This window comes from Hipposideros armiger, unplaced genomic scaffold, assembly GCF_001890085.2.
Source record: "Hipposideros armiger isolate ML-2016 unplaced genomic scaffold, ASM189008v1 scaffold_207, whole genome shotgun sequence".
NCBI classification, from domain to species: Eukaryota; Metazoa; Chordata; class Mammalia; order Chiroptera; family Hipposideridae; genus Hipposideros; species Hipposideros armiger.
Window position 1 is genome coordinate 679,109 of NW_017731557.1, and position 24,025 is coordinate 703,133.

General features: G+C 33.3%; 1 protein-coding gene across 1 annotated transcript in view; it reads left to right on the forward strand.

Moving 5' to 3' along the window:
* The window catches only part of BIRC6 (baculoviral IAP repeat containing 6), a 211,100-nt gene that overhangs the window by 62,679 nt on the left and 124,396 nt on the right, over positions 1–24,025 (forward strand). Inside the window, exons 19-29 of the mRNA XM_019653801.1 lie at positions 118–215; positions 1,840–1,987; positions 2,832–2,965; positions 7,075–7,209; positions 14,761–14,948; positions 15,724–16,056; positions 16,292–16,391; positions 18,288–18,502; positions 18,673–18,881; positions 19,203–19,549; positions 20,144–20,363. Of these exons, the coding sequence (XP_019509346.1) occupies positions 118–215; positions 1,840–1,987; positions 2,832–2,965; positions 7,075–7,209; positions 14,761–14,948; positions 15,724–16,056; positions 16,292–16,391; positions 18,288–18,502; positions 18,673–18,881; positions 19,203–19,549; positions 20,144–20,363 (2,127 nt within the window). The remainder of the gene's footprint in view (positions 1–117; positions 216–1,839; positions 1,988–2,831; positions 2,966–7,074; positions 7,210–14,760; positions 14,949–15,723; positions 16,057–16,291; positions 16,392–18,287; positions 18,503–18,672; positions 18,882–19,202; positions 19,550–20,143; positions 20,364–24,025) is intronic.

Sequence of the window (24,025 nt, forward strand, 5' to 3'; positions counted from 1 at the left end):
TTTTCTTGTAATTAGTGTGAATACATTGTAAAGATTTTTAAAAGTACGGCACCATGTGTAGGTTGAATTTGGACCTTGAATATCAATGTATTTAAAATTTTTCTTTAAAAATTTCAGTAATGGCAAATGTGACCCATGTCAACCAGGATTTGGATCTGTTCTGTTGAAGGCCTTACTTGATAATATGTCATTTTTACCTGCAGCTGCAACTGGTGGTATGTGAAATTAGTTTAATCACTAATAACTGTAGTCATAGGAAATATTTCACTATATACGTAGGATTATTTAGTAATTATTTTTTTCTCAATTTTCCTTTTCTTCTGTAGTTTATCTTTTTTAAAGTGCTGTTATATTCTGATTGGGCAGGTAATCACTATTCAATAATACTGTTAGGAAAAAGTGGGAGCATTAAGTATAAATACCAAGTTATCTTAATGCATATTTTTCTGTATTTCATTAAAACCATCGAGTTGTTTGGTTGTTTACTAACTGTACATCAATAATCATAAACTAATATGCCAGTAAGTACCAGAAAAATGACATAAGTAGGACAATAGTCCATGCATTTATTGTGTGTGATTGACTATGGCCAACTGAAATTCTCTGAAAAGTGCCTGGGTTTTTTTTTCAGCATTGGAAGAGTATAGAAATGCTGTTCAGGAATGAATGTGGTTCTCAAGTGGGAATTTACAAAACAGTCTTCTAAAATCTATCTATCTATCTATCTATATCTATATCTATATATCTATATCTATCTATCTATCTATCTATCTATTGGGTTGTCGGAAAAGTCATGACGCATTTTTGCAACAAAAAACAAAAAAATATGTCGTGATTTTTCTACCAACCCAATATATACATATATATATGTATATATATGTGTATATATATATGTGAAGATTTAAAAAATGTTTTCAATGTCGTTTGCTATTTTATGCTGTTAATATGGAGGGCTACTGATTTGCTCTTTAAAACTTAATGTTATTTTTTGGTAGACATTTCTATCATTTGTCTTAAAAATAACCAACCCATTCAACAGGTCATCTCAATGAGATAAATATATTTCAGAAGGATTTGATCTTTGTGGTATACCAGTAAAAAAGCTTTCTCGAAGTTAGTTAGTGATTGGGTATTATATCAGTATCTTAATTTCGATAGAGTCTGTTTATATTTACCTTGAACATATTTTGGATAAAACTATTAACTGTGATATAGAGTAGGATGTTTTGGACGTGGTTGCTCACATTAATATTCTTCTGTGTTTAAAACAATTTCTTGACGATACTCTTAGAGATAGGATGCTTAAATTCTGGGGTATACTTAAACATTTCAAATTTCATTCAAGAATCTTAAAACACATTAACACGATTATATTCTAAGCCATGTTGGTCTGTATCTAACTGGAAGTATAGAATAATTGTGCTGTAGTCACTTGCTAAAGTGCGTTATTTATGGCTTAATGCCATCCCTTGTTTTTAAAAATTTAGAGCAGAGAAACACTATTTCAGGAAGGGTGCCTTGAAGGCCTGGACATCTGTCCACTTTTCCAGCAATTGTAAAGTGTCCCTCACAGTCATCTTATGTTATTGAAAACCTGAATGACTAGTGGACTTGATATACTTCTCAAAAAACATGTTTGAAATTATTAGTCATTGTCCTCCTAGAGTCCTCTGAGGAGTTGGCCCTTCTTTGTAAGTTGCAAGTTGTAAGAAAATCTTTCTAGGAAAAGGGAACACACACACACACACACACACACACACACACACACACACAATCTGAAGTTTTCTTTGTTAGAGAAAAATGAGGCAAAGAAACACTGATTTTTGTTGTTGTCTTCAGGTTCTGTCTATTGGTATTTTGTCTTACTGAACTATGTAAAAGATGAAGATTTGGCTGGGTGCAGTACATCTTGTGCATCATTGCTTACTGCTGTGTCCAGACAGTTACAGGACAGGCTGACGCCAATGGAGGCTTTACTTCAGACGAGGTATTTAATATGCATAATGGCTAATAATGGGCTTTTCCGGACATGATACCACCTTTGCACAGAATTGTTACGTATATTTGCTTGAAAACTTTTTCTTGCAAAATATATTTAATTTATACTTTACCTTTTTCCAAATGATATTAGCTTAAGGTTTCCTTTCCCCCTATTTTTTCTGTAATGATTCCCTTTTAACAATTATGGAAGTCCTGAAGATGGTTATTCAGAGGGCTAATTATATTAAAATACTTGCTAAATGGAAGAAGCATTTGAGATAATTTGTTTCTGTTGTTAAAACTTTGTAGGTAGAATTGTGTAAGTCACTTAATAGTCCTTAACTAGTATTTTTCATCTGCTGATTATCTAAAAATTAAACAATGAAATAAATAGCTAAAGGTTAGATGTGCGTTCTTGCCCGATCTTCAGTATTTGAAGTAATCTTTTATTTAATGCAGTGATTTTCTAATTTTTTGAGATTGAAAATTTGATTTTGATGGACTTGTACTTAAACTCAAAGCCTTTGTGCTTTCTGTTGAGTCAGCGTAGTGACTGAGGGGAGGGAGGGCTGCCTCGTCTCTCTCTTTTGGGCTTCAATCTGCAGATGAAGGTTCAGTCTGGGTTCATTAGCCACCAGCTTACTGGAATCACATTTGTTGAGTCTCTGAACCATGTCTTCTGCGTTATGGGTTTGCCTGGTATACAGTTGAGAGGCACTGAATTTAATGGGTTGAATCTGGTTAGTGTCCCCTCCTGCCCGGTGTCAAACTTCTTCTAAACTAAGTAAATAGATAATTTGTTAATTAGATGGCTGACAGGAAAATTATTAGGACATTGTTTTATTTTTCAGATATGGACTGTATAGTTCGCCATTTGATCCAGTCCTCTTTGACTTGGAAATGAGTGGCTCTTCTTGTAAAAACGTCTACAACAGCAGCACTGGTGTCCAGTCAGATGAAATCGATTTATCAGATGTCCTTTCAGGTAGTAACTTCTTTTATTAAAGGAATTTCTGAATTTCATATCTTGGATTTAAGTTACCATTGGCTTAGTAGATTGTAGATACTACATTCTGTCTTTAAAAACTAAAATTTAGAACCTGACCTTAAAATGTGTGAATCATTAAACTATTTGCCTTTATTTCTTAACTCCCTCCTCAAAAATTTAAGGTTATTTTTGAAAGAGTTGTAAATTTTTGTTTTTTTTGTTTGTTTTATTGCATGTGAGTATGACTAATACTCATGAGACTTTATAAAATTTGATTATTTGTTGTAGTCTTTTTAGTTTTATTTGGTGTGCCTTTGCTGTCCATAAAATCAAAGAACATGTTACTTCATAATTCAAAAAATAAAATTAATGTATACTTACTGTAATAACCAAAGATGAAGAAAGAAAAATAATTTTCTGAATTTACTGCCACACTCTTCTGAGGCAGATTTTGTTGTCCACAGTGTTAATGTATCCTTGTATACATTTCTGAAGAATTGGCTTTTAGGATTGAATGTATAATGTTCTTTGTATAATTTTTTCAAGTGCTAAAATTTGGTTTCATCTAGTTTTGTTACATAAAACAATGTCCATTTTATTTCTTACTTGCTTCTGTCTTGCTGAACTTACTGAAAGTGTTGCTAGTAAACCAAGAATGTTAGAAAATTTATTTGTAAACATATTAAGATAATTACCTTAAGTATAAGTAAAAAAGAGAAAAATGAAATAATAAAACCTAAAATCCCTCAACTCTAATCTCTCCACTCTCTTAGGTTACCACTTACTGGCCTGTCACTTGCCTTTTAATGACTTACGCTGCCTTGGGAATATGCTTCTGTTTGATGATTTAGGCTCTGACTCCTTCATGCCAATTTGTCTCTACTAAAGTAACATATTAATTTATGAGTGGAACTCAGAGGAGAGGGTAGAACTGGGTAGATAGATGCCTTCTGTATACCTTAGGACAGAATGGGATCCATTATGGAGACAGTGTGAGGAGAAGACCATAAAGTTCAGGCCAAACAGGGAGTTAAATATGCAAGACTAGCCACACTCAGTGTAGGAGACCCAGAAGGGACTTCAATATCATGTGTCTCCATATGTCTCATCATTTTATTCCTCACCATTAGTCCTTCTGCATGTTCCTTTTCTCAGCTCATGGCATCAGTGGCACAAAACAAATCTGAATGTCATACTTGATACCTATCTTCTCATACTCCACATTGAGGCTATCACCAGATCCTGTCTATTTTTCCACCTATGTGTATTTCAAATCTGCCAACTGTCTGACCTCCCATGATCACCTGATGACAGTCCAAGGCACAGCAGTTAGCTTGATTCTGGACTACAATAATAGCTTTCTAACTGGTCTTTCTGCATCTGTTCTTGCCTCACTTCAGTACATCCTCCATATTGGCAATGAGTATGATCATTTTTGCATGCAAAGCTGATCACTTTACCTCTCTCCTTAAAACACTTTTCATGTCTTCCCATTACTCTGTAGTCCAAAGTCTTTAATATAACATATAAAGTCTTGTATGATCTGGATCTCCTTCTCCTGCCACTGTCAGTCTCCTTTCTCTGGCTCAGTGATTCTCAAAGTGTGGTCCATCAGCCCCCTCAGGATTCCTGAGATCCTTTCAGGGAATCCATGAGTCAGCTGTTTTCATGATAGAACTATGTTATTTGCGTTTTTCATTGCATTTACTTTTTTACTGATTGTACAAAAAAGGATGATCTTCACTAGGCACTTGCAATAAAAAATATGCCAGTGTCACTTCTATTTACAAATGTCCTTGATAAAGCTGTACAAATTGGTAATTTTATTAAATTTTAAACCTAGGAGCACTCATCTTTTAAATAGTCCATGATGAAATGGAAGTATGCATGAAGCACTTCTGCATACTATAGAACCATGGCTGTTACAAAGGAAACGCACTTGTATAGTTTGAGTTACAAGCTGAACTAATTGCTTATTTAATGGACACCGTTTTTATTTGCAAGAATGACTGACAGGCAAAATATATTTATTCAGACTTGATTATTTGGCAGGTATTTTCTCAAAAAATTTATAGAAAAAAGCTATCAGTATCTATCCAATTGATAGTATTTGTTGCCAATGTTAAAAGTACAGTTTTTAAGCAAAAATTAGAATTTTGGAAAACATGTATCCTCCACAGTGAGCTTGACAGCTTCCCAGTACCTAAAGATTTTTTTCCGATGGGCTGTATTAGTGAGTGTCGTTTTGTGATATTATGTAATGAAATGTGTTAACATTAGGAATATCTGTATATAGTGATCAGCCAATATTTCCTAAATGATCAGTGCATGATGACATCATGCATGGGTAAAAGATTCTTTAAAAGAACAAGATAGGCCAATTCATCTTACTGCAGTAGAGTTTGAGAAATTTATTGATAAGATATCAAATATCATGTGGCAACTGATCTTTAAGAATACTACCACTTGTCAAGTTTTCAAATTATGTAGAGTTATTAAAATCTTCCTTCCTTTTCTAACTACATATTTGTGTTGGGTTGGGGTTTTTTTCATATACTTCTACAAAAACAACATATTGCAACACATTATATACAGAGGAAGATGGAAAAATCCAGCTACCCTCTGATAAGCCAGATATTAGAGATTTGCAAAATGTAAAAAAACATTTGCACTCTTCTCATTATTTTTCTTTTAGAAGACTGTTATTTTTCTCCAGAGTTTTCCATTTATTTTTATATCTGATGAGTTTATTACTATTAAGTGAATTAATATTTCAAATTTGTCATCTTAAAGTTTCTAGGATAAATATCTATATCTACATAGATCTATATATCTATATATCGATGTACAGATCTATGCAGATATATAGATATATATGCAACCAATATATATGTGATCTTAGGATTGAAAAATGTTCCTCTGACCACATTGTTCTTTCAGTTTCTCTAATGTGCCATTTTCCTTCCTAGTGGAGAAGTTTCATTCATGTCATTTCTTCTGCTTGGACTCCCCTGCCCTATGGAATAAATACATAAAAATCTCTTAATCTTCTCATAAACCTCATCCCCTCATCATGGAAGTATTTTATTACCCCTTTACTTAGACTGATTTCCCCTTATCAGTCCTTTGAACTTCTCTTAAGTAAAACAGCACTTTTTTAAAAGTTCAGGTGTGGTGTTTAATGCCTCGTAACCTGTAACACAGAATATGTGTTTCATGAGAACAGAGGCCTATCCTTTTACTCTTGTATTTCCCACGTCTTGTATTAAGTGCTTATCAAATATTTTTTAACTCTTGTGTCAGACCCAGTGCTGGGCACCACTGGGACGTTTGGCTGTTGAGTCTTGCTTTTAAGTTAGTCCTTCAGATGTTAATGACAGTTTTTCTACCTGCTCATTCTTTCCACCTTGAGTTTCTGTTGTACTTTATCTGTTAATTCTGTTTAAAGTAGTGCCAACTCCAGCAAATTTGGTACTAAATTTGGTACTAAAAGTAACCCCTTGTCCCCATACCATTTTGTGTAGTCCAGTCTTCTAGCTGTGGTTTTAGTCACATAGTTGTGACCATCCGATTTTTTGTTTTGCTGCTACGTATGCAACTTAAACTATTTGTATCATTATAAAGTAGTGTGCCTCATTCTAGAATTGATAATATATATAAATTATAAAGAAATAGTTACAGATAAATCTTGCTAATATTTTGGAATGTTTAGCTTTTACTTAGTGTCATATTTATACAGTTGATGTCATAGAATGTATTCTGATTTTATGCATACTTAACAGATTGGGCAATAGCTAATGTAAGTAGCTGGTTTATTATTTTTTTCCTCTTTAAAATCTCAATTACTTGTTGCTTCTTGTTAATGTGAATGGACACTGAGTTGCTTGTATGCAACTCTGCTTTTGTAGCAAGGAGACTATTGTAGTATCTCCTGTTTGTGAGTTTTCTTAATACCATGTCCATTGTTGAAACACTGTGTGAGGTGAGGGTTGTGTGTTTATATCTCTTCTCTAATAAAATTGGAGTAGCACTATAATTCTTAATATGACTATTATCTTTTAAAGATGAATTCACATATTATAACTCTTGTCTCTCTTCTGTATTAGGAAATGGAAAGGTCAGTAGTTGCACAGCTGCCGAAGGTAGTTTCACGTCTCTCACTGGACTTCTGGAAGTTGAACCTCTACACTTTACTTGTGTGTCAACTAGTGATGGAACCAGAATAGAAAGGGATGATGCAAGTACGTTTACTGGTATATACCATCTTTTTTTATATACACTCTTTTATTGTATATTATATGCTGTAATAAATATAAAGTGACATGTAAGTACTTAAATACCAGCTTATAGTACATGTAAGTTCCATTAGTGTCATGTTAAGTAGAAACTTATAAATAGGAGGGACATTTTGGGGAAAAATCATTAGTAGTTTCATATTTTTTTCTAAGTCTGTTCATAGGTTTTTTTTCCCTACCCTCTGGTGCACTTATTTTAAATCTTTTTTTTTTTATGTGTGTGTATTTTTAGAAGCCTTTTAATTTATAAAATATTGAACATAATGAAAGTAGAGGAAAGAATACAATAGACTATATTTCCATTGCTCAGCTTCAGTAATCATCAATTGATGACCAGTCTTGTGCGTAGTTTTAGCATCATAATGTTTTATTTCTTGCATTTAAAGTTAAAAGTATATTTGGTGCAGTGTCTTTGAGAAGGGTGAGATGAATATAGAGGGAATACTATTTTTCCATCATGTTTAAAGCAACTTTGGATATATGAACCAATATTTGAGTATGTTGAATAAGTGGTGGTGTTGATGTTTTAAATGGATAATCAGTGGGAAATCTTATTTTGTATACCTGTCTTTAACATTTCCACAGAAAGTAAGAAAAGTTTACTGGAGAAGTCATGAGAAATTTAATCTTGCCCTTGGCTTCAGAATGGCAAAAAGTCATAAAAAGAACAGTTCTTCATTCGAGTGCCTTTTTATTCAGAATCATATCTTCCAATTGTGGGAGTGACCACTGAATGAAATTCATGGCTTATGTAGTTATGAGGAGAGTTTCAACTTAAAATGAAATTCAAATCTAATATTTCTTTAATGTGGAGATGCCAAAAGGATCAAAATATATTTGTGTTTGCTTTCTTGGATTATTCTAGTCATTTTTGTTGAAACATATGTTTATACTAGAATAGACATACTATGATAAAAAATTGAATTTTCAGAGAACTCTTTAGTTATAAGTTAGACTCTTTCTTGGGACTGTCGTAAAAATAAGGATCTAAGATTTTTATTTTAAGAAAATTTGTGTTTGAATAAGTAATACTTTCAGAAGGTATAAAATTAAAAACATAAAAAATCAGGTTTGAAAACGATAAGTATTCCTTCACATTCCCCACCCATATCCTATCCTGCAAAGGAAACAATGGAACCAATTTTTTTGTGTTTCCAAAGGTAGTCTATGCCTGTACAAGCAGTCACCTCTGTATTCCACCCAAACTGAAATCACCACCAGCAGAGGGATTTTTATTAAACATTAGAGCAAACTCTTAACTAGTGATCATAAGGTGCTGGAAGATGACTGCGGTCTCTCAACTTGTTTAGTTTTTATTTTTATTTTTTTTGAAACATGTTAATTGTGCAATGTAATGCCCAATAAAGAAAAGTGCAGAAAACAGTTGTATAGCCCAGCAGTTTACCAAAACATAAGCTGTCCACCAAATAAAAAAATATTTCCGGTACTCTAAAAGGTGTGGTGTGTCTTCATGCCCCCTTCTCTTTATTTTTCCCACCCTCTCTCCAAAAGGTCAACGTTGTCCTAACTTTTTGAGTAATCATTTCTTGGTTTTTGCTTCTTTGTATAACCACTTTATGCATTTCTGAGCACTGGTTGAGTAGGGTCTGCATAATATAAAATTGCATTTATATATTTTTGGTTTGTCTTCTGTTCAACGTTATGATTGTTAAATTCATACCGTTGCATATATGTAGATAGTTGGTTCTTTTTCACTGCTGTTTAAGATTCTGTTGTCTGAATAAAATAAAATTTATGTATCCATTTATTTGTATACTGTTGGTTGATATTTGGGTTGTTCCATTGTGGGACTGTTAGTACTAATGGATACATTGTTCTCTTGGATATGAATGTGGAAGTTGATTTGCTGCTTCATAGGGTTGTCATACGTATATTCAACTTTAGTAAGTAACATTGAAGAAATGGACTTCTTCATTTCCAAGCATATGAGCAGTTTCTAGTGATCTTGTTATTGATTCTTATTTAAATTGCTGTGGGATCAAAAGAAATACTCTATCCATCTTGGAAAATATGTTAGGCTTTGTAGTGGGTCAGCTTTTATAAATATTCCATGAATGTTTCACAATAATGTTTACTCAGCACTTGGTGAAGTGTATTCTTTATATCTGTTTGGGCAAGTTTGCTAATTATTTATTGATTACTTCATCTACTTAGCTTTTTCAGCTAATAAAATGTGTTAACTTTTTGTCACTGTGCCTGTGGATTTGTCCATTTTAGTTGCATCAGTTTTTATTTCATTTTGAAACTACCATACGAATTTAGAATGGTTCTATCTTTCTTGTGAATTGAATGTCTTATCTTTACGAATTATGTTTTTATCTTTGATTCTTATTTTTCCTGAAAGTATTTTGTTTGATATTTATATACTTAGCACGAATTTTTGGTTACTATTTGTATAGTATATATTTTTCCTTCTTTTTACTTTTACCTTTTCAGTGTCTCCTTATATTTTAGACATACATTTAAAGGCATCGTGTAGTTTCCTTTTTTAATCTACTCTGATACTTTTCCTTTCAATTGCAATATTTAATCTACATTTAGTGTAATTACTTATATATTTCTGTTTAAATCTACTGTGTTTTTTTATATATTAGATTTCTCATCTTGCCAGATACTTCTTTTCCTCCTTTTTTCTTTGGTGATTATATTTTTATTGGTCTATTTTTCTACTTTTTATTGATTTTAGCATTTATCCTAGAGAATAATATACACATATCTTTGATATCTAGGAGTCCAGTTGCTATTTTTACCATATAGGTCAAATATCTTGAAAATTTTTAACTCACCTTTCCAATTTATGTGGCATTGTGATTTTATACCTTAATTTTAGGTGTATTTTGATTTCCCTAATAATTATTATAATAGTTTTTATATTCAATATTCATTTGGATTTATCTCATAATTCCATTTCATTTTGCTTTATTCCTTTCTTTGCTTTTGTGCTTTTATCTGGTATAATTTTGTTTGTATCTGAAAGCTGTCCTCTAAGATCTCTTTATTTATACTTGTCTACTGATGAATTAACTTAGTTTTTTGGGAAAATTTTCAAATATTCTTTGAATAATTAGATGAGCAAACCACTTAGCCATTATCCAGATTCCAATAGTATTGATATTTTCCCACATTTCTTTTATCTTTTTTCTTTGCTGAAGTACCTCAAAACAAATACTAGATATTGTATCACTTTTACCTCTGTATGCATAACACATAATTGCCTTAAACAATATGAATATTCTTTTTAACTACTGATGATTTTTCATAAATGTCCAAATTAATTATGAATATGATGCATTTCATCAAGTAAATTGGCATAATATGGTATCTAATTTTCAATATATAATTAAATTTATCTGAATATCACAGTAACATTTTATATTTGATTTATTTGGATAAAGAGGTGTTATTTTCATTCTTGAAGTATATTTTCACAGTATAGAGTTCTAAGTTAGCTATTATTTCTTCTAGTGATTTAAAGATAATCTTTGCTTGTTTTTTACCTTACACACAATTTTTGTTAGACATCGCATGTCAGTCTTATGATTCCTCTTTTAAGGTCATTGTCAGTACTAAAGCTATTTATGAGATTCATTCATATTCTCTCTATCCTGCTTGTGATTCACAGGCCTTACTTGATAACCTTCCATCAGTTATAGAAAAATCTGAGCCATTAGTTGTTCAAACATTGCTTCTGCCCTATTTTCTATCTTCTCTTTGTGTCTCCAATTTCATATATGTGACACCTCATCACTATAACTGGTATAATTTTCAATTTTTTAATCTCTCCTTTTACTATGGGTATTGCCTTCTAATTCGTCTTAGTTTACTAATTATCTCTTTTGCTATGTAATCATTTATGGGAAAAAACCCTACCCCCTTTTCTCTACTGCAGCGTTTGTTGCTTTTGTTAAAAGTTATGTGTCTGCTATTTGTGTGGATCTGTTTCTCTTTCATTGGTTAGTTTCTCTAGCCTTACGCCAATACCTCATTGTCTTAATTATTGTAACTTTCTATCAAGTCTTTAAATCTGTTAGTATAAGCTTATCAACTTTGGTTCTCTTTCTTTTTTGGTACATTTACAACATTGATATAAAATTTTCACAATGGTAGGTAGTCATCACCATTGTCTTAATTCCAGAACATTTCCATCACTCCTAAAAGAAACTCCATAGCCATTAGTAGTCTCTTTCTCTTCCCCTGCCTGTCGTCCCATCGCCACCCTGGCAATCATTAATCCATTGTGTGTCTCTATGGAAATTTCATATAAATGTGTAATCAAATAATATCTGGACTTTTTGTCTGGCTTCTTTCACTTAGTATAATGTTTTCATGTTCCATCCATTTAGCATTTATCAGTACAGCATTGGTTTTTATGGCCAAATAATATTTCATTGTGTGGACATACTGCTTTTTAAAAAATATGGATATACCACATTTTGTTTATCTACTCAACAGTTAATGAACATTTGAGCTGTGTCCCCTTGGCTTTTAAGAAAAATACTGCTGTGAACATTTTTGTTTAAATTTTTGTGTGAATGTATGTTTTTAGTTTTCTTGGGTATATACCTAGGATTGGATTCTTTTTATTAAAGATAGTCTTTTGAAAAGATTCTGAGTCTTCTATATTTCCATTTTCCCCCAGCTTTATTGAGCTATATTTGACATAACATTGAGCAAGTTCAAGGCACACAATGTGTTGTTTTGACACATTTATATATTGTAAAATGATTACAACCAGAACATTAACTAATACCTCCATCCGGGCACATAATTACCATTTCCTTTTCGTGGTGAGAACATTTAATACCTACTTTCTTAGTAACTTTCAAGTGTATGATACAGTATTATTAGCTGTAAACACCATGCTGTACCTTGATCTCTGTATTCCCATTTAAATTTTAGAATCAGCTTGTCAATTCATATACAAAAAACATTATTTTTTAATTTTGGATTTGAATATAAATTAGCTTGGGGGAAATCTTAATACTGTGCCTTGCAGACTGTTAACATGATATATTCTTTAGTATATGTGCGTCTTCAGTTTCTCTTGGTGATGTTTTATAGTTTTCAGTGTAGATGCTTTGTACATCCTTTTTAGATTTTACCTACCTATTTGACTTCTTTATGCTATTATAAGTGATAGTTTTCTTAATTGTATTTCCATTCTTTTGTTGCTAGTGTAGTAAACATATAATTGATTTGTGTATATTGACCTTATATCTGATGACATTGCTGTGTTAATTTGCTAATTCTAATAGTATGTAGATTCTTAGGAATTTTTTTATATATATAATCATGTCATCTGTTAATAAAGGGAGTCTAGTTTCTTGTTTTTCTGATTGTGTATCTTTTTTCATTTTAATGCTTCCTAGGACGTCCTGCATGATATAATAGAAATGGTGATAATAGTCAGCTTTGTTTTGTTCTCACCTCTATGTTTTATATGTAGTTTTCAAGGCCCTTAATATAAAAATAGTGTAGGGTATTGAAAACTCAGACGGTGTAGAAGAATTCAAAATTAGGTTTGTGGTAGCATGATGACTTTTTTTCCTTGGATTGTTTATAGTGACAATTTTCCCATAAATATTATTTGGGCATTAGATTTTAAAGTCAATAAAGGACTAAAGTACATATAATTAATATTGAAAATAGCTTAAATTTCCTCTGCAGTACAACATAAATGTTTCATTAAGTCTAATAATTTTCCCCCTGGAGTTGCGATTAATAGCTTTTGGCTTTGGCGGAACAATAGATGGAGCAGATGGATTTCATTTTGGGTCACATAGCTTATGTGAAATATGATTGCTCTTTCTTTGAACAAGCTTATATAGTTGAATTTGTGTAAGTTCAATGAGGTATGCAGTATGGCTGTACTGTAATATATGGTTTTTTGTTTTTTTCTTTAAGTTGAGGGAATTTTTAATTGTAAGTGGTTATGCACAGTTTTGTTGTTAATGCTATCTTGTTGAATGCAACTTAATTTTTTTATAGTTTATTTCAATCCTGGCATAATCTAGCCATTAAGATAGCCTGTCAGATTACCTGTTTTTTATTTCTCTTTTCAAGTATTTGAGCAAATTACTTCTTTCAACTTTAAATTCATTATCTATAAAATGCATAACCATAATACCTACCTATGTGCCAGTACAAAGATTAAATGAGTTGCTGTAAGTTCCATTTTTAGTACTGTGCTTCACATGGCTTTGGTTTCATACTGTCCTTAGTTCTACCATGTTTCTCCCAAAATAAGACCTAACTTGAAAATAAGTCCTAGCATGATTTTTCAGGATGCTTGTAAAGTAAGCCCTACCCCAAACATAAGCCCCAGTTAATATTGTCAGCCAGACATGACTGTTTGAATAAATGTAGATTTTTGTACATGAATAAATGAATAAATGTAGATTGTTAGAGCAAAAATTAATGTAAGACCTGGTCTTATTTTCGGGGAAACAAAATGATCCTACTTTTACCACTCTCAGCTCTCCAGGGTAACTTCTCAGAGCCATTCTTTACTTAATCAACTAAAACACAGCATCATAGTGTCTGCCCCTCAGGGTTGTTCATCTGTTGAATGTAGTAATTAAAGTAGTGTCATGTGATAATGCACACTAAACATTTGCTTACAGTAGTGGTTATCTTTCCCCCCGTATAACTTTCTAGTGAAGCTTGTTATAGTGTTAATACTGTTGTTAGACTTAGCCTCTATCTACTTCTAGTTTTGTATTGACCCGTTTGATTGAGTTGTGAAATAGTTTTCATCTCAGCCTTTTCCAGAATGTTTTCCACAAATATTGGTAAATATTTAATAATGGGAGAAGAGTTCTTTTATGATGTAAGTTTGAATAACATTGAAAAGGAAAATCAAAGGAATTTTTTAACTTGTAGGATTTTATAGACCTTTAATGATAATGTTCATGGGTAAGCATTATGTGCTGGAGTTATTTGTGCGTGGGACACACTTCTAGGAAACTGCTTTACATATTCTACGTGGGCCAGCCTCTCTGTTTAGCTATGCTTTCAAATGAGGAAATAAGTGTTACCAGGCTTTTAAAATGATGTTCTTATAATTAAAGATTTTTTTTTTAGCTTTTTGAGGGTGGGAGAAGGAAGTGTTGCTTGTAAGAAATCTTCGTAAAGCAAATTCAGTTATTTCTTATGCTCAAATTGTATGATAAGATTATTCTCATTTTGTATTTTTATTTTAGTTATATTAAATGAAAAGTCTATGCTGAAAATATTTTTAAACTTAAAAGTATACTAATTTTTCTTTGCTATACAAGTCATTTCTGGATCCCTTTAACTTGAATACTATTATTATCAATATACTTTTACTGTTAAGATTCTCTTATTTATACTCTAGATTCATATCTTTCAAAGTGAAAATTAACTTTAGTTTTAGTGTCAAAATAGTATAGTACTTTGACTGTTTTTCTCTGTGTACCTTTTCTTTATCCTGTGTTTTTCTCCCCCATATGCCAGTGAGTTCCTTCGGGGTTACTCCTGCAGTAGGTGGACTATCATCTGGGACAGTTGGGGAAGCTTCGACAGCCCTGAGTTCAGCAGCCCAGGTAGCTTTGCAGTCTCTCTCTCATGCAATGGCTTCAGCCGAGCAACAGCTACAGGTGCTGCAAGAGAAACAGCAGCAGCTTTTGAAGCTTCAGCAACAGGTTGGAGACTATTTGGCTCTTTGTTCATGCTGTCTCTAAACTTCAAAAGCTGAAAAAGTACTGTAAAAATGATCATTATTTTCGTAAAGGAAAGTAGGTTGATCGATCTGAGCTAATCATTTTCTACAAAAATTGAGGTAACGTCTTTGTGATATATTTAAATATTTAAAAATTATATAAATGTATTTTATTTGATATATAACTTAGGGAATATAATTGACAATTCTTTTGCAATCTTCAAGTAAAATCCATTCTTACTGTGTTTACACACTCTTGGTCAAACATTACAGTTACCAGTTAATTATTGTCATTGATTGAATAACCTAAAACAACATTTTAAAGACCTGTTTAATGTGAATTAAAATTTAGTAATAATGATAAGTTTTGGAGATTTCATTGTGGTCAATGCAATTGATACAATTCCAGGTGACAAATTGTATCAGGTTAGGAAACATGAGAGTGCACTTCCTGTTATTACTTTGTTTTAAAGAGAACTTTGTTTTTTTATTTACATTTAATTGTTCTGCTTCCTTTGCACCTTTGCTTTGAGACAGTCCTAGTTCCTAAATACTCAGGAAATTTTATATCAAATATTTAATGAAGTATGTATAGCAAAGAAATAACCCATTCGTGTTGTCACTTTGTATTTAATTTCATTTTTATTTAACTAGGATCCAGTTAATCATGCTTATCTTCATAATATATACCTGTGTAGTTCCCCACAATTTAGCTAGGCAGGGTTAGCCTATATTTGTTGCTTTTACTTCTTTTACAGAAAGCAAAGCTGGAAGCCAAGTTACATCAGACAACAGCTGCAGCAGCTGCAGCCGCGTCAGCCGCGTCAGCAGCATCAGCAGTAGGTCCTGTTCACAACTCTGTGCCTTCCAACCCAGTGGCAGCCCCTGGATTCTTCATTCATCCATCTGACGTTATTCCACCCACTCCAAAAACAACACCACTTTTTATGACTCCACCACTCACACCACCCAATGAAGCAGTGTCCGTTGTGATTAATGCTGAACTTGCACAACTTTTCCCAGGCTCAGTTATTGATCCCCCAACAGTCAATCTTGCTGCACATAACAAAAATTCCAACAAGTCCAGAATGGTAAATTATTACTTTTAAATAGGCTTTTGCTTAGCTATTTAAAAATAATTTGTAGTACACGCTAACTTTAGAAGGAAAAATTTTATTATACCAACTTGATAGATAAAATTCGATTATTTTCTTTTGTAAAATACTAGAGAATGTTCATTCGGAAATGAGACTTGTTAATTTGATTTCTAGTTTTTATAGAGCAAAGAGTAATATCAATGTAGAGTTATACTTTTTTCTTTTCTAGAATCCACTTGGTTCTGGTCTAGCCCTTGCAATTTCTCATGCTTCACATTTTCTTCAACCTCCACCTCACCAGTCCATTATTATAGAGCGAATGCATTCAGGTAATCTTTGACTTCTTTAAAATATTTTTTGTGCCTAGTCTGTTGGCCCTTTGAAAACTTAATATTCTGTAGTTTGATTTCTCTTTGCAATTAAATCACATTTGCTCTTGGGTAAGTACATTTTACTAAGTATAAGCACTATAGGAGGCTCAAGATATGTGCTCACCAAGTACAGGGAAGAATGCTGCGAGTAGGTTCACTAATTGTGTCCAAACAATGGATTTGATCTGCATATGAATCTTGCTTGTTGAACTATGATTAACAGAAATACTTGCCTCTACTATAGCTGGTCAATTACCATTACACTAGAAATTAAGCTTAAGAAGTAGTAGTATTCTTAAGATGAGCATTCTGGTATTGGAACTGTTTCTTGAGAATGGCAGACAGAATTAACTGCTAATTATAACTGAGTAAATTTAATAACACTTCATGGTGTCTGAATAATTCAGTTCACCTAAGCTAGTACCCTGCATATATGCTAGACACGTATGATTGGGATAGGTGCTTTGCATTAGAGCATGTTTACTGATAAGCTATTGGTAGTTGTTACCTTAGCCCTACTAACTGAACAGCAGCAGAATTCAACAGAATCCTTAGACATGTTTTATAGGAGGAGGTACATGAATATAGTGCTTATTGTATCACGTCTCATTATATAAACAGTTGAACCGTATTTGCTTTATTACAGTGGACTGTTTCATTTTTGGAAGAGAGAGTTTCTTTTAAAAAGTTGTAGTGGTATTTTCTACCCAAGTAATAATTCATTTGTAACAACATTAGTATTTATAACATTTAAAGTGAAATTTGTTATGCTCTCTTACGAACTATGAGTAGTTATTTATACTCTGATTTTTTTTTTTTTAATTTATGGAGTTGACTGTAGCACATCAGCCCTCTAAGGAGGAGAATTATATTATTTGTTGCTTAATAGCCTTTCTGTTCAGGAAAGTATTGGTAACTGCCTGTTTTCTTTTAAACTAGCCCCCATCAAGAATAGCGGTAGTTCTGGAAGTTTCACTTTGTTGGGTTCCTTCACTGTAAATTGTAGAAGATAAGGTTACTAGCTACCCCTCACCCTAACCCGGTAAAAAAGAAAAAGAATTAAGATATTATTAATGATTCTGTTTACTGTTTCACTAATTGAACTTATTCCTGAAATGTGTGTGAAATGAGAGGTGCAAATTTGCTCTCTCTTCCATTCCTCTCAGGTCGTTCTTGCATTTCCTTAGTTTGAGCTGCTTAACCATGCTGAGTGTGATTTAGTGCTTACACAGAAAAGACTCACTACCTCTTTAGTGTGGCCCTTAAGAGTAAGCCACCTGCTTTATCCGGTTCTGAGCTGAGGAGACAGCAATGTGTCAGTACTGGGGGAAAACATTGAGATAAGCTGTATCTGTCTTTGGAGGACCTCCCTAGGGGATTTTTTAGTGCTAGAATGACTACATGTTATTTTAGCCTTATGCTTTTACTTTACATATGAACGCCAATGTAAAATGGAGCTCCATGAGAAGTGAAATAAGGCTTAAGAAAACTAAAATCAAATAACACATTTTGGTATTCATGTGTCTAGTTGTGCAATTAAAAAAAAAAAAGACCATGTGGCTGAAAGAAGAGTAGATAGGTATTTTTTAGAATTAATCTATATACTATTTTTGCTGATTTATTTTTTTCTGCTAATGTTTTAAGTTTATACACACACACACACACACACACACAGTTGATTGTCTTTATAGTAACAAAGTTACGATTGTATATGTTTTACTTAAGTCTTGGAGTTCAAGCTAACATAGATTGAAGTTTCAGAAATTTTAAGATGAGTGTTCCTAAATTTTTCAGTATATCTTTTGGTTAACTGATTATGGTATTTTGGTCAACTGTTGCTTTCCCTCTCATTAGGAGCAAGGAGGTTTGTCACCTTGGATTTTGGCAGACCAATACTGTTAACAGATGTATTGATTCCCACTTGTGGAGACTTGGCCTCTCTGTCAATTGACATTTGGACATTAGGAGAAGAGGTGGATGGGAGGCGATTGGTAGTGGCAACTGATATAAGCACCCATTCACTAATTCTTCATGACTTGATACCACCTCCTGTGTGCAGATTCATGAAGGTAAAGAACTGCAGGAAAATGAATTGATCTGCTTTCCATGTTTCTGACAAGTTGTGAAAAATATTCAGACTCATAATTTAAAAAGTATAACTATATCTTTTTAAATACATCACTGAGACTTTTATTGTTGCAGATGGGTGTGTATGTATGTTTATAATTTTTCATTTTAGATCACTGTCATTGGACGTTACGGAAGTACAAATGCCAGAGCCAAAATCCCCTTGGGCTTTTACTATGGTCATACTTACATCTTGCCTTGGGAGAGTGAACTGAAGTTAATGCACGATCCTCTAAGGGGAGAGGGAGAATCTGCAAACCAGCCTGAAATTGACCAGCATTTAGCAATGATGATTGCTCTACAGGAGGATATACAGTGCAGGTTGGTAGAAAATTGCAGTATATTTTAATCTTATTGAAACACTTTATTTTTTATAATGTCTTGCATATATTTGTCAAGAAATGTCTTTTCACAAATGTATAGAAAAGAACAGAAGGAAGTAGTACACTAGCATGTTACAATAATATTTAATACATTAATATATTGTGACTAAATAATTGGTTTTTTAAATATAGTACTTACCAAATGATAAATTCTTTTTAGTTTTTGTGTTAATATGTTTTAGAAATTTAATTTTTAGAGTATATCTGTACATGTACATCAAAGAACATTACAGGAATTGTTTTATTTTTTTACTTATAGATATAACTTAGCTTGTCATCGACTGGAAACTCTCTTGCAAAGTATTGATCTTCCTCCCCTGAACAGTGCTAACAATGCACAGTACTTCTTGCGAAAGCCAGACAAGGCAGTTGAGGAAGACAGTAGAGTTTTTTCCTCCTATCAGGATTGTATTCAGCTACAACTTCAACTAAATTTGGCTCATAATGCAGTGCAGAGGCTCAAAGTAGCTCTAGGTGCAAGTAGGAAGTTGTTGAATGAAACATCAGATCCAAAAGACTTAATTCAGACGTCTTCCACAGAGCAGTTACGTACTATCATCAGATACTTATTGGACACCTTGCTCAGCCTTCTTCACTCTTCCAATGGTTTGTATTTGCCTTAAATGTTTTAAAGACTGGGATTATATTTCATGTGATCTTGTTGCGTATTTTGTTGTTGTGTTGATATTTCCTGGGTAGTGTTAATTTTGATAGCCTTTCTAATGTGGTTAGGTTAGCTCATTTTTCCCCCATATTTTTGTTTTTCATAAGTGAATATTTTATTGTTTTCCTTGAGTTTCTGCTGTTGATATGCCACATCATTGTGTTACTTGCAAATAATAAATATTGTTTGAAAGTGCAACAGTGAAAACTGTTAATAATTACTAACCTAATATAGAGTTGTCATTTTCTAGCCAGTATTATACGTGTGCACACAAATACAGATACTCATACAGCTATCTGATATACCCAACTGCACATACAAGAAATATAATGGATTTAAGTTCTAACTCTTCTCTTCCTCAAGTATTTAGCAATTAACATTCAGTATGCGAGGAGTAAGGAAATGAATAGCAAAGTAAATGGAATGTAATTGTGTACTGATAGCTGGTAAAGAAGAAAACATACCTAGGCATGCTGATTTTGATATTACAGCATATACTTAAATAGGAAATTTTACTGTTTTCTTTCTTGTAATAGGACACTCTGTTCCTGCAGTTTTGCAGAGCACATTTCACGCCCAGGCCTGTGAAGAGCTTTTTAAACACTTGTGCATCAGTGGAACCCCAAAGATACGATTACATACTGGACTTCTACTTGTTCAACTCTGTGGTGGTGAAAGATGGTGGGGTCAGTTTCTCTCTAATGTTCTTCAGGAATTGTACAATTCTGAGCAGCTTCTCATCTTTCCACAGGATAGGTAAGTCAGAAAATATTGATCTTAGTTGTTATTAATGATTTATACTTAATCACAGTCAATGTTCAGATTTTGAAATCTGTATATGTATACTGAAGGTAGAAAAATGAAGCATGTCTTTTCAGAGTTTGGGGAATGTCCAATGAAGGGCATATTGAAGTAGATCAGTAGGCACGATACAACTGGACTACATTCTTTAGTTTCCTAATTGAATCTGTGGAATTTATAGAGCTCTGTTTACAAGTATTTTGTATCAGATCATGTTATTTTATGTGTTAAATGTATTTTTTTGAGGCTGTGATAAAGTTCTCTCTACCTGATTTTTGTGGATAAAGAAATACAACCAATAGCTCCAAAAAGAGCTAATTTTAACATCATACCTCCAGATATCTTGCTAAGAACCAAATATTCTCTCATGACTCTTATTAAATTTCAATGTAAATTATTTCTTTCCTCATTAACTTATTTAAAAACATTTTATTTATTTTGAATAAATTTATTTTCTCATAATTGTGGATGTTACAAATTAGAAATAAAGTGTTAGCAAGATTGGTTTCTCTTCTTGACTTGTAGGTAGTTGTCTTCCCTTTGTGTCTTCACATGACTTTCCCACTGTCTTTTCTTTTTTCAATTACAGTTGACATTCAGTATTTTATATTAGCTTCAGGTGTACAGCATAGGGGTTAGACATTTATGCAATTTATGAAATGATCATCCCAATTAGTCTATTATCCACCTGGCTCTATAAACAGTTAATGCAATATTATTGACTATATTTCCTGTGCTGTACTTTACATCCATCCCCGTGACTACTTTGTTTTAAATTTTTTTTTTTAAGTCTTTATTGGGGAATTGGGGGAGGGGAACAGCGTTGGGGAATCAGGGAAGGGGAACAGACAAGTTGCTGTCCTTTTGTTCTTCAGTCTAGTTGTGGAGGACGTTGCTTCAGTGGCCCATGTTGGTATTATCATTGTGTTCTTCCGGTGAGGAAGTCACTCGCCCGCCACTGGATGGCGGCTCACAGCAGCTCATGCCGGCTGCTGGCCGCTCAGGTCAGCTGCCAGCCACTCACGGTAACTTACAGCAGCCCACTGCAGCTTTACTGCAGCCTACGCCGTTGCCGGCAACTCATGGCAGCCCACACTCCAGGTCAAGCTGTTGTTCACCATCTTAGTTGTAGAGGGCGCAGCATCACTGGCCCTCATGTGGGATCTGAACCGGGGACCTTCTGCTCAGAGCTGGCGTCCCAACCCAACTCTTAACCAACGTGCCACTTGGCTGGCCCCCCTTGACTATTTTGTAACTGTTGGGTTGTCGGAAAAGTCATGACACATTTTTGCAATGAAAAACAGAGAAAAAAATACGTCATGACTTTTCCGACAACCCAATATCAATTTTTACTTCTTAGTTCACACAGCCCCCTACATTCATCCCAGGTGGCAATCATCTGTTCTCTGTATCTATGAGTCTTTTTCTGTTTTGTTTATTTTGTTCTTTTGATTCCACATACAAGTGAGATCACATGGTATTTATCTTTCTCTGTATGAATTATTTCACTTAGCATAATGTCCTCCAGGTCCATCCATGTTATTGCAAATGGTAAGATTTCTATTTTTATGGCTGAGTAATATTACATTGTATACACGTACCACTTCCTCATCTAGTTGTCTACTGATGGACACTTACGTTACTTCCATGTCTTGGCTATTGTAAATAAGGCTGCAGTGAACATACGGCTGCATATATGTTTTCGAATTAGTGTTTTGGATTTCTTTGGATAAGTTACTCAAAAGTAGAATTGCTGGGACATAATGTAGTTCTATTTTTAATTTTTTGAGAACCCGCTAGATTGTTTTCCAAGGTGGCTGCACCAATTTGCAATCCCACCAATAATGCATGAAGGTTCCCTTTTCTCCACATCCTTGCCAACACTAGGTTTTTGATTTATTGATGCTAGCCATTCCAACAGGTGTGCATTGATACCTCATTGTGGTTTTAATTTGCACTTTTCTGATGATTAGTAATGTTGAGCACCTTTTCATTTGTCTGTTGGCCATCTGTGTGTCCTCTGGAGAAATGTCTGTTCAGGTCCTCTTCCCATTTTTTAATTGGATTGCTTTATTGTTGTTGTTGTTGGTTTTTTTTTTTGCATTTTAACTCCTTATTGGATGTGTCACTGGCGAATATCCTCACCGGTTCAGTAGGTTGTCTTTTTGTTTTGATGATGGTTTCCTTTGCCATGCAAAATCTTTTTAGTTTGGTATAGTCCCGTTTGTTAATTTTTTTGTTTGTTTTGTTTGCCTATCCTGAGGAGATATATCAGAAAAAATATTACTGAAACTTATTACTGTATCACAGTTTTTTGCCTGTATTTGCTTCTAGGAGATTTATGGTTTCAGGTGTTATATGTAACTTTAAACCATTTTGAGCTTATTCTTGTATATGGTGTAAGAAGGTGGTCTAGTTTCATTTTTCTGCATATTTTTTGTCCAGTTTTCGCAACACCATTTATTGAACAGATTGTTTTTACCCCATTGTATATTCTTGCCTCCTTTGTCATAGGTTAATTGACCATATAGGCATGAATTTATTTCTGGGCTCTCTCTTCTGTTCCATTGGTCTGTGTGTCTGTTTTTATGCCAGTATCATGCTGTTTTGATCACGATAATCTTGTCTTACAGCTTTATATTAGGTAGTGTGATACCTCCAACTTCGTTCTTTCTCAAAATTGCTGTGGCTATTCGAGATTTTTTATGTTTCCATATAAAATTTAAGATTATTTGTTCTAGTTCTGTGAAAAACACCATTGGAATTTTGAAAGGGATTGCTTTGAATCTATAGATTGCTTTGGGTAGTATGCACATTTTAATGATGTTGATTCTTCCTATGTTTGAGCATGGTATATGCTTATGTTTATTTGTATCATCAGTTTTGTTCTTCAATATCTTATAATTTTCTGAGTACACGTCTTTTACCACCTTGGTTAAATTTATTCGTAGGTATTTTTTTTTTCTGATGCAATTGTAAATGGGATTATTTTCTTAATTTCTCTGATAGTTTATTATTGGTATATAAAAACTGGTTTCTGAATATTAATTTTATATCCTGCTACTTTAATGAATTCATTTATCAGTTCTAATAGGTTTTTGGTGGACTCTGGTATATTTATGATACGAATGTTGGTATGCTTGATGTTGTCCCAGAGGTCCCTGAAACTATCCTCATTTTTAATTTTTTTGTTTTGGATTCTTTTTCTTTTTGCTGTTCCAATTGGGTGTTTTCTGGTACCTTATCTTTCAAATTGCTGATTCAGTCTTCTGCTTCACCTAACCTGATATTGATGCTTCTATGTGTTCTTCATTTCAGTTATTGTATTTTTCATTTCTGAATTGTTCTTTTTTATGATTTGTATGTCCCTTTTTTTTTTTTATGCTTGCTATCTCTTTGTTGAAGCTCTTACCAAATTAGTTCCTTGAGCATCCTTATACCACTGTTTTGAACTCTTTGTCTGGTAGATGGCTTGATTCCATTTCATTTAGTTCTTTTTCTGGAGTTTTCTCCTGTTCTTTCATTTGGGACATGTTTCTTTGTCACCTCATTTTGGCTGCCTCTTTGTTTTTGTTTTTATATATTAGTTGGATTTGCTACATCTCCCAGTCCTGGCA